This window comes from Leopardus geoffroyi, chromosome C1 (assembly GCF_018350155.1).
Source record: "Leopardus geoffroyi isolate Oge1 chromosome C1, O.geoffroyi_Oge1_pat1.0, whole genome shotgun sequence".
Taxonomy (NCBI): domain Eukaryota; kingdom Metazoa; phylum Chordata; class Mammalia; order Carnivora; family Felidae; genus Leopardus; species Leopardus geoffroyi.
The window spans coordinates 111726897-111741573 of NC_059328.1; the positions used below are offsets into that span (position 1 = coordinate 111726897).

The 14677-nt window shown below is 36.7% G+C and overlaps 1 protein-coding gene across 1 annotated transcript in view; it reads left to right on the forward strand.

Moving 5' to 3' along the window:
* MAP3K2 (mitogen-activated protein kinase kinase kinase 2) overlaps window positions 1–14418 on the forward strand; it is a 104105-nt gene extending 89687 nt beyond the window's left edge. The window contains exons 16-17 of the mRNA XM_045479413.1: window positions 3452–3629; window positions 5086–14418. Coding sequence (XP_045335369.1) covers window positions 3452–3629; window positions 5086–5311 — 404 coding nt within the window. The 3' untranslated portion in view covers window positions 5312–14418. The remainder of the gene's footprint in view (window positions 1–3451; window positions 3630–5085) is intronic.
* The last annotated feature ends 259 nt before the right edge of the window (window positions 14419–14677 follow it).

Genomic DNA, 14677 nt, shown 5'->3' on the forward strand with positions numbered 1-14677 from the left:
ACCTGAATCTGATCAAGCCTCTAGATTCAGCTACGAATTATAGAACACATATAGCACAGATGCATATGTAGAATGACTCCTTGGGATGGAGACAGCAAGATCTGGACCATAAGGAAGCTATAGGCAAACAGTTCAGATTGTTCATAAATTACAAAGGAAAAAAAGGGATTGGAGGGAACTTTAGATTAGGAAAGACTTAAAAGATAGATCAGTGAGTCTCAATGTATGGACCTTATTTGGATTCTGATTTTTTTTAATGTTAAAAATAGCATATATTTTAATAATATTAAAGAGTTACTGTCCATCCTCTTAGGTGTGATGAGAGTTTATATTTTTGAACGTTTATTTATTTTTGGGACAGAGAGAGACAGAGCATGAACGGGGGAGGGGCAGAGAGAGAGGGAGACACAGAATCGGAAACAGGCTCCAGGCTCCGAGCCATCAGCCCAGAGCCCGATGCGGGGCTCGAACTCACGGACCGCGAGATCGTGACCTGGCTGAAGTCGGGTGCTTAACCGACTGCGCCACCCAGGCGCCCCGAGAGTTTATATTTTAAAGATAGGTACTAAACTATTTGTTGATCCTGGTGTGTTGAATTTGCTTCAGATAATATGAGGGGGAGTAGCTAGCAGTATACATACTGGTGGGGAAAGATTGTGGGTACTATATTCTTGTGTATGCTTTTGTGTGTTTGAAAAGTCTCCTTAAAAGCCTGCTTCTAATGTACTTAAAATTAGCTTTAAAAAGTTGCAAAGTTATTTTGGTAGCTTGGCTACAGTTTCTCCTCAGCGTTCATAAGAATGGACATTGGTTCGTCATTGGTGATTACTCCATGGCTTTCCCAGTCTGTGTCCATGGCTCCCCCAGTCTGTGACCTGCCTGGGATTGTTCTTCCCATCTCATTGACAGTAACAGCTGGCTGGTTTGTTGTCCTTCCTCTGGCTAAGCATTTTATAGGGAGTGGCTTTTTTGACAGAATATCTCTGCAAGTTTTGAGCGGTGGGAGATGTTAAATAGGCAGTGTGCTGTTTTTGAGGATCACTGGTGTCCTTATAGCACGCTTAGTCTCATGGCATATAGAGAATGGATCCTGGACCCTCCCCTGGAGAGAGGCTCTGGGGAGTCATTGCTGACTAGCTGGGGAGTTTGCTGGGAGAACAGAAAGACAAGTACAGAAGTCCATGGTGGGGAATGCACAGTTTACATTCTCTCTCTTCTATAATGCATATTTTCTCTACTGTTCACTCTCCTTCTTAGAGGCCATTAAAAAAAAAGGATAAAAGGACAAATAAGGAGTTTTTTTTTTTAATTTTTTTTTTCAACGTTTATTTATTTTTGGGACAGAGAGAGACAGAGCATGAACGGGGGAGGGGCAGAGAGAGAGGGAGACACAGAATCGGAAACAGGCTCCAGGCTCTGAGCCATCAGCCCAGAGCCCGACGCGGGGCTCGAACTCACGGACCGCGAGATCGTGACCTGGCTGAAGTCGGACGCTTTAACCGACTGCGCCACCCAGGCGCCCCAGGAGTTTTTTTTTTTTTTAATATAAAATATAGTTAAGGTAATGGAAGACTTAAAAAATGAAAATTGAAGTAAAGCTTAAAGATTAGAACAGATATGTTAATATAATAAATTGCTTATTTAAGAACATGTTATGGGGGTGCCTGGGTGGCTCAGTCGGTTAAATGTCTGACTTCAGCTCAGGTCATGATCTCACGGTTTGTTAGTTTGAGCCCCACATCAGACCCTGTGCTGACAGCTCAGATCCTAGAGCCTTCTTCAGATTCTGTGTCTCCGTCTCTCTCTGCCCCTTCTCTGCTCATGCTTTGTCTCTTTCTCTCTCAAAAATAAACGAACATTAAAAAAAAAAAATTAACAACAAAAAAAGAACATGTGTATTGAAGAAGCTAAAAATGAGAATAGAAATAATTTATATAAGACAGAAACCAGATCTACAACCCCTGAAGTAAGATTGAATTTTAAAATGATAAAGGGAAGAATAAAGAATAAGAATAAATTAACATAGCACCTAGATCTTGATTTCTGATACCATTCTCCACTAAAAGAAACCAGGGCTCCTTGGAGGAATGACTGATTCTAGGACTGGTGCAGGAAATACACAAGTTGAGCCGGGAGCACCTTTTAGTGCCAGAAAGTAAGAAAATGCTTTTAAATACCCACAAAACCCAAAACAAACAAGAACACAGTGATTCAGGGTATGGCCAAGGGACATAGGAGCCAATACAAAGAGCTCCCAATGGTCAAAGCTGGAACAACTTGAGCAAAAACATGATGCCATATTTGAGTATAACTCAGAGTATAAAATAAATATGCGTATTTATACACAAAAGAAAATATGTGTATTTATATAAATGAAGGGTTGAATGAATAAATGGGAGAGAGGAGACAAATGTCCCTTGCAGAATAATTACAAATAATTTATGTAGCTGGTCAGCCTTGAGCACCTTAACTGCGGATTGTGCATAGTGAGCTTCTTCCAAAGAGTGCAGTATGGAAACGGGGGAAGAGTAACTTTCAGTGTGGAACTCAGCAAACACTATCTCACGCCCCACGAGCAAGAGCAATTTATAGTAAATACAATTAGAAGTTTATTGTAAAAGTGAAATTTTATAACAGCTCAAAGCTAACTTATAGAAATTGAGAAATAAAATTAGTATAAAACAAAACCCAGTAAGTACTAAGAAAAACTGTAAAATGTGAGACAACTAACATTAAATTATAGTAGTGGGGAAAGTGCTAGAAATTGTTGATTATGAAGGTCCCCCTGGAAGTCCCTGAGGAGGAGCTAGCTCCTCAGGGAAAGAAGCTGTAGCATGGGCTTCTCGCTTTGTTTCAGAGAAACTGGGGCCAAAAGCCTGCTGTTGCTTTCTGCATCCTTCTCTGAGCTTCACATTCTTAACTCTTTCCCCCTTTTTCTTTGTCATCCTCGCCTCCCACACACTCCAGTCCTTTTCAGTGGGCGAAGCTTTTTAGTTCCTGAAGTGTACAGAGCTGACTCTAAAAATTCAGTGTTTGTGCAGTAAGTCCTTAATGAGCCCTGGCTGTGTGACTGGCATCATGCCAGGTACTGCTCGGAAGACGAAAAGCAGCCTAATTTTGGAGACAGACTGAAGAGTCTACTAAGTAATTCTCTACCATTGTTTTTTTAAAAATTTTAGGGGCGCCTAAGTGGCTTAGTCGGTTAAGTGTCCGACTTCGGCTCGGGTTATGATCTCACAGTTTGTGAGTTTGAGCCCCGCGTCCAGCTCTGGGCTGACAGCTCAGGGCCTGGAGCCCGTTTCGGATTCTGTGTCTCCCTCTGTCTGCCCCTCTGCTGCTTGCACTCTGTCTCTCTCATTGTCTCAAAAATAAATAAACATTAAAAAAAAAGAAAAAAAATTTTTAAACAGCCAATAAAAATAATGAATTGAGGATGTTTTTGTATTTTTAGGTGCAAATATTCTGCGAGATTCAACAGGCAACGTCAAACTGGGAGATTTTGGGGCCAGCAAACGCCTTCAAACCATTTGTCTTTCGGGGACAGGGATGAAGTCTGTCACAGGCACACCATACTGGATGAGCCCTGAAGTAATTAGTGGAGAAGGCTATGGCAGAAAAGCAGACATCTGGTAGGTTTTGATGCTAGTTTTGCCTGAAAACACTTACCTTCTTACATAATTCCACCTAAAATGGAAATTACTGAGCCAGACTTAGATAATCTTTTGTACTTTTAAATCAGATGTCAAGAAGGGTGCTTGGGTGACTCAGTCGTTAAGCGCTGGACTTCGGCTCAGGTCATGATCGCACTGTTTGTGGGTTCAAGCCCCACATCAGGCTCTGTGCTCACAGCTCAGAGTCTGGAACCTGCTTTGGATTCTGTGTCTCCCCCTCTCTTGGCCCCTCCCATGCTCATGCTCTGTCTCTGTCTCTCAATAATAAAGAAACGTTAAAAATTTTTTTTAAAAATCAGATGTCAGGATTACAAGGATTACTATCATTTTCATTTTGCTTTTTTTTTTTTTTTAATGTTTGTTTATTTTTGAAGGAGAGAGAGACAGAGTGTGAGCGGGGGAGGGGCAGAGAGAGAGAGGGAGACACAGAATCTGAAGCAGGCTCCAGGCTCTGGGCTATCAGCACAGAGCCCAATGCGGGGGCTCAAACTCACAAGCTATGAGATCATGACCTGAGCCGAAGCTGGACGCCCAACTGACTGAGCCACCCAGGTGCCCCTTCATTTTGCTTCTTTGTGGCTTAATAATTAAACAAAAGGAGTTTTTGAACCTGTTTTCCTTTCTTTAGACAGGATTTCATCTAAAGCAGATTTCAGCATTAGAAAACTATCTTCATTTTATTTCCCTGAAGATCTTTGAAAGTTATTAACCTTTTTTGCTAGTATCTTGTAACTCAGTTAATCTTTAGTTTTTTAATAATTTTAAGTGAGAACATAAAATGGTTATTTTCTATTTCTCACTGAGAAAAGTGTTTAATAGATTAATCATTTTAGGCACCTAAAGGCAAATAGTTTCTTTTTTTTTTATTTTTTATTTTTATTAAAAAGATTTTTTTTAATGTATGTTTATTTTTGAGAGACAGAGCACAAGTGAGGGAGGGGCAGAGAGAGAGGGAGGCATGGAATCCAAAACAGGCTCCAGGCTCTGAGCTGTCAGCACAGAGTCTGATGTGGTGCTCAAACTCATGAACTGTGAGATCATGACCTGAACTGAAGTCCAGCGCTTAACCAACTGAGCCACCCAGGTGCCCGAAGGCAAACAGAATTTCTAATGTTTGTGTCCTTTGTAAGACAAAAGTAATATTTAATAATCAGGTTAGAGAATTACATAATATCAAGCAAAAATTATAAAATTAATAATGTTCTCTGCCTAACCATTTGAATTAGCCCTTATTGTGGTTTATTTTCACTGATTTTACCTTTAAATTTTAGTTTTATATAATTATAATCCTTCAATGAAACTTTAAACTTGAAGTCAAGTTGTATTTAAATGTATATGGACTTCAGTCCTGTTTCTCGTGTCATTAAGTGACTTTCCTTCATGGTGATACTGTTTGTGTAATTTTTTTTTCTAGGAGTGTGGGCTGTACTGTGGTGGAAATGCTAACTGAAAAGCCTCCTTGGGCAGAATTTGAAGCTATGGCTGCCATCTTTAAAATTGCCACTCAGCCAACAAACCCAAAGCTGCCACCTCATGTCTCAGACTATACTCGAGATTTCCTCAAACGGATCTTTATAGAGGCCAAACTGAGACCTTCAGCTGATGAACTATTAAGGCACATGTTTGTGCATTATCACTAGCAGCCGGTACCTCTACTGTGCCTCTACCCAGCTCCCATCAATTCATTCACCTTCTCTCTGACTGCACTTTTCTTTTTTATAAAAAAGAGAGATGGGGAGAAAAAGACAAGAGGGAAAGTATTTCTCTTGATTCTTGGTTAAGTTTGTTTAATAATAGTAACCTAAATTTTTTATATTTAATCTTTTTTTTCCCTTTCAAGAACTTGAAACTCCTTTTTGTTTTTTTTTTTTAATTTTTTATAATGTACTGATGTGGTTCAGAGAGATAAAAGCACTTTAGTACATAGTCACTCTTTTTAGTACAAACAAATCATTTAAAATACCTAAAGATTGTAGAGTCTTTCCCTGCGTCACTGACCGATTGATTCGTGGTGATGGGGAGACATGAAAAACAAGGAGAAGAAAATGATGTATGATTTGTAGTTTTTAGTGATAGTATTTAAAATAGATCCTCATTTGTGGGGTTGAGCCCTAAACTTGAGTTTAGGGTAGGTACTCAACTTAAAGAATATAGGTTCCTTCTTATATCTGTATTCTTTAGATCCTAACCTCTGTCTACCAAGCTTTTTGCTCAGTAGGAATCTCGATAGAAAATATGAATCTCTAAGAGGTATGTTTATTTGTTAATTCTAACCAGTATAATAAGCAAATACACTATAATAGATCCATGTTACTGGAATCTGTAAACCTTGAGGGATAGCTTTCTGCTTAAAAAAAAAACAAAAAAACAAAAAAAAAACGGTACTATTTTAGTTTAAAGCAGATATGGGAAGTCAGTGAGCAAATCCAAATTAAATGGCAAAAAAAGATTGCTCTATATCAGCATGCGAGCAGATGAAACCACATTTGCCAGTCAAAAGAAATAAGGAAAAGAAGAACTAAATATTGTTTAGTATATTTGCAACTGTGTTCTTTATCAGAGGTAGACAGTCCCAAAATTAAGGGAAAAAAGAAATAATCAAAATCATGTATACTGTATTTCCCTATTTCTAGCTCCTGATTCCCCATGGATAACATTCTTTGGGAACTAAGAATTTAACTTGGAGTATCATGTGTTACAGCTAGTGTCATGAGATAAAATCCTTGTTCTTGGGATCACAGAATACTAAAGCACCAAAAAATAGTTACCATGTAAAATAGTGGTTCTCACATATCAGATGAGGTTACTTTTGCTTTGCATTTGGCAGTGCCCAGAGATGATTTTTCCTGTCCCAACTAGAAGGATGTTAGTGGCATCTGGTGTCCCAAAGCCAGGGACGCTGCCAAACAAACTACACTGTACAATACACTGTACAGCAACCCTGTTCCCCAAGTAAAGAACTATCCTGCCCAAAATGTTAAAACTGCTGAAGTTGAGAACCCTGATGCAAAGACCAGCCCCAGTTATAAACTGAAAACAGCCATTTGCAGAGCAGGGTCCTTGCAAAAAGTAAATTTCAGAAAGTGATGCACAGTGCATAATGAGGGTTTTACAAGAGCAGATACCACTACTTTAAGTCAAGGGTGAGCGATCTCAACAAACATCAGATAGCAATCCTTTCCTCACCAGCTGCATATTACACCAAAACCAGTACCTTCCATTGTAGAAACAAAATGAATTTAAACACAGAACCTGTTAAACCCAGCCATCTGTATGTATTCTTTCCTCAAAAGTCAGTTCATAATTGTGAGAAAAGCAAAGCATATCAGAAAAGAGTATTAACTATTTTATGGGAAGGTTTAAGGTATTTCTAGTACAGCGTATCCCCTAAGAGCAAGGGCATCCAGTGGAAAGAGGCAGCTGGGAAACTCCCATTAGCTCTAATGGACTTATGCTACTGAAAAATATCAATAACATCAGTAGTTTGGCTCCTTGCGATTTTTTCAGCATATTAAAGCAAGTGCTAAGTGCTTTATTTTTAAAGGTTAGAAAATAGTCTTTTTGGAGGCCCTAAATGTGTTGCCTTTTATAGGGTTCATACGGAGCTCTGGTATTTTATTTTCTGCTTAAAGGTATGCTCTTCTAGGGACTCTTTTAAATTACTTTGTTTCTGAAGATAGGTAGACCTTGGTTTCCTATATCAAGGTCCTATCTGGCATTTTCTGTAGGAATATTTGAAATACCACTAGCTAGGCTGAGAAAAAAGTCAAAGCACAAATATGCTTGTCAAAGTTTCTCCCATACGCTCATAATCAAAGGAAGCAGCTTACAAAGAAGAATATGAATTAGTGGCCCTTCCCCTGGAAAATCAACTGCCAAATCTTGTGCTATAAACATAGTAACCAAGGATGTGGATCTATTATAATTTCTTTATCTTTTATGAGTGAAGGCATCTCTTCTGCTTGAGCAAGATGGTATCTGGACCAGTGGGCTTTTCCTTCATTCCTTTGTCTTGTGTAGTCTTGATTTCCTTTGGGCTCATTTTTGGTCTGTCAGGGTAACCAGCAGTGTAGAATATGAAACAGATGCTCTTTAGAGAGAAATCTTGGGGGACTGTGAAACCCAAAGCAAAATCATTTGCTCTCTTCAGTCTCTTTTTTCTTCTCTAAGTGCCATAGAAAATAAATTCACCTGAAAAGAAATTACTGCTTTAACACTGCTGCAGAAGACCTTTGTTTTATAAGGAAAATGTGGGAAAGTATCGTTCTTTATGTAAAGACTTTAAAATAGACTAATAGTTTACAGAATTGCTATATAAAATGTGATGTGAATTTATTTCAAACAAGTTGTAAAGGTACCAAAACCACAATAAAAGTTAATATATTATACAAAAACTACTAGAACAAAAAAGCTTGAAGTGGGATGAGGTGTGAAAGACCAAAAGTAAATTAAAAAAAAAAAAAATTGAAAAGAACCTCGCCCCCCCCCCCCATTAGGGGCAGTTAAATATAACACTCCAATTTTTTCTTTCTAATAATGGTATGGATCAACAAATGAAATTTGAACTTTTAAAGATGACTCAATGTATTTTGTTTTTTAAATGCACAACTGATTCTTCTATACTGTAATATTTCTTTGCTGAGGCTGGAAAATGGCCAGACTGCTGACTTTGTGCCTTTAAAATGTGTTCTGCTTTGATAGTGCAGACTTTTTGGTGCTGGAGAAGATTCACTAGCAGTCTTATATGTGCTTTTCAGGAAATATCTTTCTACGTAGGCCTTGAGAGATTCAAAATGGCATGACTTAGGCTTGGACCAAATACAAGATCTTTTACATTGCAAACAAACTGTACTGAATAAAAGGGTTAAAAAACATCACAATGACTAATGGAAATTTTGATGGTAATTCTTTAAAATGTATTTAAAAGTATACAGACTTTGAAATTTTCAGTATGAATATCTTGAAAATTTTTCAATTTTTCTCATTTATAAAACATGTTTCTAACTTGAAAATGCCTTAGAAAGTTCTCAAAGGCAGTCAACCTTACATAATTTCTATGAGATTGGAATGTTAATGCATAGACAGAAATATAAAAGAAAATGAAAACTTGAATTGGCTTTCACATGAGGGAGGCTTTATTTTATTACCAATAGAAAGTACATGAAGAAGGTGGAATTATTTCATTAATAGCTCTCTGCTGCTTTAGCTTTTATATATGTCAGGTGTGGTCTGTAGTACTTCTGAGATGGAATTGTTATAAGATATGTGAAGACACTAAGAAAATCAAATCTGAATAGTTTATAGGGATGACCAAGCTTGGGTGCAAAAGCCAAGATGTTTGTCAGATGCAGATTGACCCACAGAAGAGCTCTGTGCCAATGGTTTCATTTGGGGTCTAGAGACCAGTAGCTGGATACACAGTCACCTGGTGTCAATCAAATATAGGAATCTATCAATTTCTTTTAAAGAGGGTGAGTCTTTTTCACTTGCTTATTCAATAATTGTGGTTTATTATGTCAGGTACTAGATTAACTTATCCCTTAAGTAGGTTACAGTCTAGGAGGAAACATGGGCAAATGGATTCTTATTTTATGGCATACCCTAACTCTGAAAGTTTAGCACTGATTTTTTTAAATTCTTTTTTCTTTAAATGTTTACTTATTTATTTTGAGAGAGAGGGAGTGGGAGAGGGGCAGAGAGATGAGAGAGCAAGCTTCCCAAGCGGGCTCCGCACTGTCAGTGCGTAGCCCATCGTGGGGCTGGAACTCACAAACTATGAGATCACGGCCTGAGTTGAAATCGAATCGGAAATCAAGAGTTGGGCACTTTACCAGCTAACCCACCCAGGTGCCCCCAGCAGTGATGTTTTAAAATGCTGTTTTTTTTATGAAATGAGGGGAAAACAATTTTGGGTAATCTGGCTGTTACAAACTAAAATGTCATTAACAGAGATTAAAAGTATCCCCAAATTGGAGGGACCCTCTGGGGTCAGGCGGCCTCTTTCTCAGAACTCCCTCTTATATAAAATTTCAGTACCTACTCAATTCCTGTGATGAGGGGCATAAATTCCATAGATTTTTTCCCCTGCTTTTTCTTTCAAAGAGAAAGTAAATTTTTTTTTTTAGTCTAAACTATTAAAATGCCCAAAACATTTGATAGAAATTGAATCCTGTCAACAGTGTTACATATGCCAGGATCAGGACAGTGTCTTGAGACCTCATTATTTTATATTAAGTTTGGCCTTTTTACAGATGTAATGTTCATATTTATTTGAATTTTAAGATTGATTAACTGTTAATGAAAAGCAATTTAATTGTTCATTTTTGGTAGTGCCTTTTTCTCTGTATGCCTTAATTTTATTTTATATCAATAATAATTCAAGTTACCCACCGAAATGAAGGTTTTTCCAAAATCAGTAGGCTTCAAGAGTTCATTTGGCCTTGGGACTGTATATTGACCCTTAAATCTTTCTTAATGCCTGCTTCCTCCTACCCTTTTCTACCTCTTTTTATTTTACATATATATATGTACATATTTTACATCTATATATGTTAGAAGAGAAACATTAGCGTTAGTCTATGATAGACAAAGTGCAGTCTCCACTAGACCTGAATGCCTACGATAAGGATAGAAAGAGGTATTCTAATTCTAAAGAGACATAGCAAATTTTTTTGCAGGTTGGTAACTTGACTGTCAGTCACATTGGCACTGTCCAAATTCTTTGTATATCATGGTTCAGTGATGATTTTCATAGCAGGGCTAGAATGGTTAATTTTGCCCTAAAGAGGTGATTTAAATGGTTTACAAATGTTAAGGCAATGAGACTTAGGGCAATGCGCAGGGAATCCAGGGATAGCAGTTCTGATCCTTACTTTTAATTAACATTTTGACTAAAAACTCTTAACTTTTCTGTGAAGAGAGAGACTGTGTGTGTGTGTGTGTGTGTGTGTGTATGTCTGTGTGCACGTGGGAGTTGGGGCAGGGCTGGGAAGGAGGGAAAGGTATGAATGTTCAACTAGATTAGTCTCCGTTCTTAGAAGAACAACTGAAAAGTGTATGACCTACTGATGTGGGTGAGTGTAATTGTCTTCAGGTAGGAACGCCAGCATATTTTCCACAAGTAGCTAGTACAAGTGATTGTTTAATAAAGATATTTATTGTAAATTGCCAAGCTTTTGGTTGGTAAAAGTAGATTAAAATTGAATTTGTGTGTGTGTATAATAGCTTATATATAATTCTGAAATAGAAAATAATTGATTTTGCATAGTTCTTCATGAGCTCTTTGGAATAGAAATTCTTCCAGACATTATGAAAACAAGCTTCCTTAGCTTACCAAGTATTCAAAAGGAAATTGTCTTATACCTCTTTTTGGTTGGCTGAGAAGGCGTGCTGTGAAGCCACTGTTCCTACTTCATAGTTGCTTTAGCTTTGCTTTGACTTCTGCCATTGTCTGGATGGTAGGCCATAATAGAGGTGGAAAGTATCAGGGCCAACCATCTCTCCATACTCACCTGTCAGAGCTATAGATGGTGATGAGCTCTCAGGGGAGTCTAGAGAATCTTTTCTTGGTGATAGAGCAGACATGGTTCAGTCTCAGAAAGTTGAGGGAGGAGTCATAGCTAGAGTAAAGAAAAGAATACATTTTTATTTGTTGCCTGTATACAGTCTCATGTAAGTCTTCATATTTTTCATAATTATGCATTTTAATTGATAGTAGTATGATACTTTAGTTTATAACGGCAAAGGCATCTAGTCAGTGAGTACTGTTATTCCCTATGCCTGATGACTCCTTGTTTGTATTCACAATCTGTATTATCAGAATCACTTTAAACCAAAGCTTTTATATTCCCTGCACACATAGCCAAAATGATGATCACTGTTACTTCTGCCCACCTGTAAGCTAATAGTATAATTGTGATAAAGCAGGTACTTGTAGAATTTGTATCTCAATCTATCCTTCAAGTAAAAAGACAGGTGCTCAGTATTTGCATTTAGACATACAGAACTTACTTCAACTATTATGGAACTATATAAACATTACAAACTTGAGCTTGTACATGTGCCAATCTTATTGTCATTTGACCATAGATGCATATACGTATACATTGACATGTGATGCCTCAGGTTGGTGGCATACTTTCTTCCTTGTGTCTTAACATTTATGAACTTGTGTTTGACTTGAGGGGCTTTTAAGAAAGCTGTGAAGAAAAGTAGGTTATGGGCTGACGTCTGCTTTGTGCCATAGACATTTTGGAACATAAGGAAGAGCCTGCTCTCCAGTATACGTGCAGAATTCGTCCCCAGATAAGGATTTCTTAGTCCCTTTATGCCAGTCGAGAATGGTAAAGTTTGTGACTAAACTGAAAAGCACTTTTGTGTTCCTTTATATTTTTTTAGAATTAAAAAAAAAAAAGAAAAGAAAACATGTAACTAGTGGTGATTTTAGCATATGTATTACTTGGAGGGGAGAGAGAAGTAACAGAGTCCCATCTTAAGCTCTATTAGATACTTAGGCTCCAAAATGGATTTGACATATTCTAATTTTTCCAAAGACTTTTCCACCTGGAATAGGAATAGAGAGCTAGTGGAAACATTTGAGCTGGAAAGGCTTATGGGCAAAGGAAAGTGGGCCAAACCCTTGCAATATACCCTGTTCAAGTGCAAGTACAGTGTCTACAGATAAGAATACTTCTTTAAAAACAAACAGCTGTTTGTAATACAATCTTAATTAGTAAGTAAAAGGTTTACATTTTTTCTATTGCTATTGGTTTTAAAATTTGCTAGCCTGCATTCTGAAATATTATAAGAGTTAATACCAAAAATACTTTTAATGTCTGACATCTCTTACATTTCACATGGTTCTTTTTATTCAAGGATCATTGTAAATAAAAGTAAACTTGGATAAATTTGAGAATAAACTTTTAATTGTTGCAAACTATGATTATCAATTTGTAAATTTACCCTTTGACCTAATGTACATTTTTTAACGTAGCCATTAAATTGTCTATATTTAATCTATTAGTTTCTCTCTGTAAACGTTTTTAATCTCAGTTGAATGCTGGGCAGTTTATAATTATGTACAAAGGTGTTTTTTTCCTATCAAAGTTGACTTTTGCACATTTTTGGAAATGTTTAATTTGTACACTGATTTACTACTCTGACCAATAATTGTTGATGGGTGTATGAGTATCACGAATGCGTGCATTGAACTACTGTCTGTGTCTTTTATGTTTTAACTTCTTTCAAGATGTAGCCATCAGTAACTGCACTGCTATTACTGACTTAAATGGACTTTCTTGCTTTTACAAAGTATACTTATCTATGGTTCTATCTTTGTTGGAGAACTCAGGAGTTCAACATCGCTTTCTGATTTTATATGTATTCTAAAATCATGACTAAGTTGAAAGTATGCTTGTAACTCTGTGTATCAGGGGATGTGTGTGTGGAGATGTCTTTTTCTGTCTGTAGGCACATGTATATATCCCAGTAATTTCTTATTTTCATTTTATTTCTACATTTTTATGAACTTGTTTTATATGCGTACTGTTTAGTTAGAATAATTAAATATATATAAAAGCTTTCTGAGAGATTATTTACTATATGAATATATTTTCAGCTGGCTGATCAAAAATATTTTTTTAATTTTGTTTTTAACCATTTAAAATGTATTTGTATTTCCAGAATTGGATGCAAATTTACTTAGATATCAATTAAAATACTCTTGCAAGGAAGGGAATTGAATTCTCCTGTGAGAATTCTGTGAAATGCAAATTAAGAGGAAAACTAGGTTTTAAAGCAGTAGCAAGAACACACTGTCCACAAAATGGCCTTTGAATCCTCAAAGCTATGAAAAAATGTGAGAAACTAAATTGTCTTGAAGAGATGTCAAGATTTTTTATAGCTGCAGTTGCTTTTGGCCTGTCCTGTTGTTTTTGGGTATTTTCCTATATTCTACCCTAAAGATTTAAACTTTTAGTTTTTCTCTTACTGGGCAAAATCAGACCGCATTTATAAAACAGTACATTGACATATTGTGATCCTCTGTAATTGACTATAAATTGGTTTAGAAAAGTTTGAACATACATTGTTGTGTCTTTAGTGTACTGTGTATTTTAAGTAACTGGCAGAAAAAGAATTGGAAATTAAATTTCCAATCTGACAATGTTATTGTACTTAAGGAAAGCCTTGTTTTTAATATGCGGTACCACGTAAAAATTATTTGTATTAGGAATAAAGTCCACTGTTGAAGTTGAATGTCACTAAACGTATTATGTTACAAGGAGCCGGTATGATTAGAAAAACCTACCAGAAGCCAGATACAGTGTGGTATGTGCCACATTTCATGCACATTTTGACTTTGTGTTGTTCATTCGAAATTGTGCTTGTAAAAATGTATAAAATTTCTGAGTTTTAAAATTTTTATGTACTTATTTTTTCTTGCTGGTAAATAGCTTTTTTTTTTTAAATCTAATGTGAAAGGAAACCATGTTTATATTTTGTTAGTGATCAATGACTTTGTTTATATGGAAATTTGTATATTGTTGGCTCACATCTTTGTTTAGATTTCTTGTGCATGAAGGCCTGCAATAATTAGCACAATGAAAATTGCTTTTTCTTACATGTTAGTTCATTTTTTTGAAAGATTGTGGTGCAAAGGCTTACTCTGAGTAACCTTCTGGACTTTGGAATGAATATAAATGAATGGCACTTTGAGTGTTAATAAAGCTGATATTTATTTCCACTGTGATTGATTTGTCCAGATCTGTTCTTGACACAGTGTGTTCGCAATTGTCCCTCCTTTGCCTGAGTTGATCACTCTCTAGGACACCAACCACAGACTGACCTGGAAAACATTGCAATTAATCTTCCCCTGGATAGATCTGTAATGTCCTACCCAACATGCTCTGGCATGTCTTTTAATGGACACTTCAATTCTCGAAATCAGAAATTAACAGTGATTAAAAACAAAAACAAAGCTTACTACCAGAGTGTAAGGAATGGACACT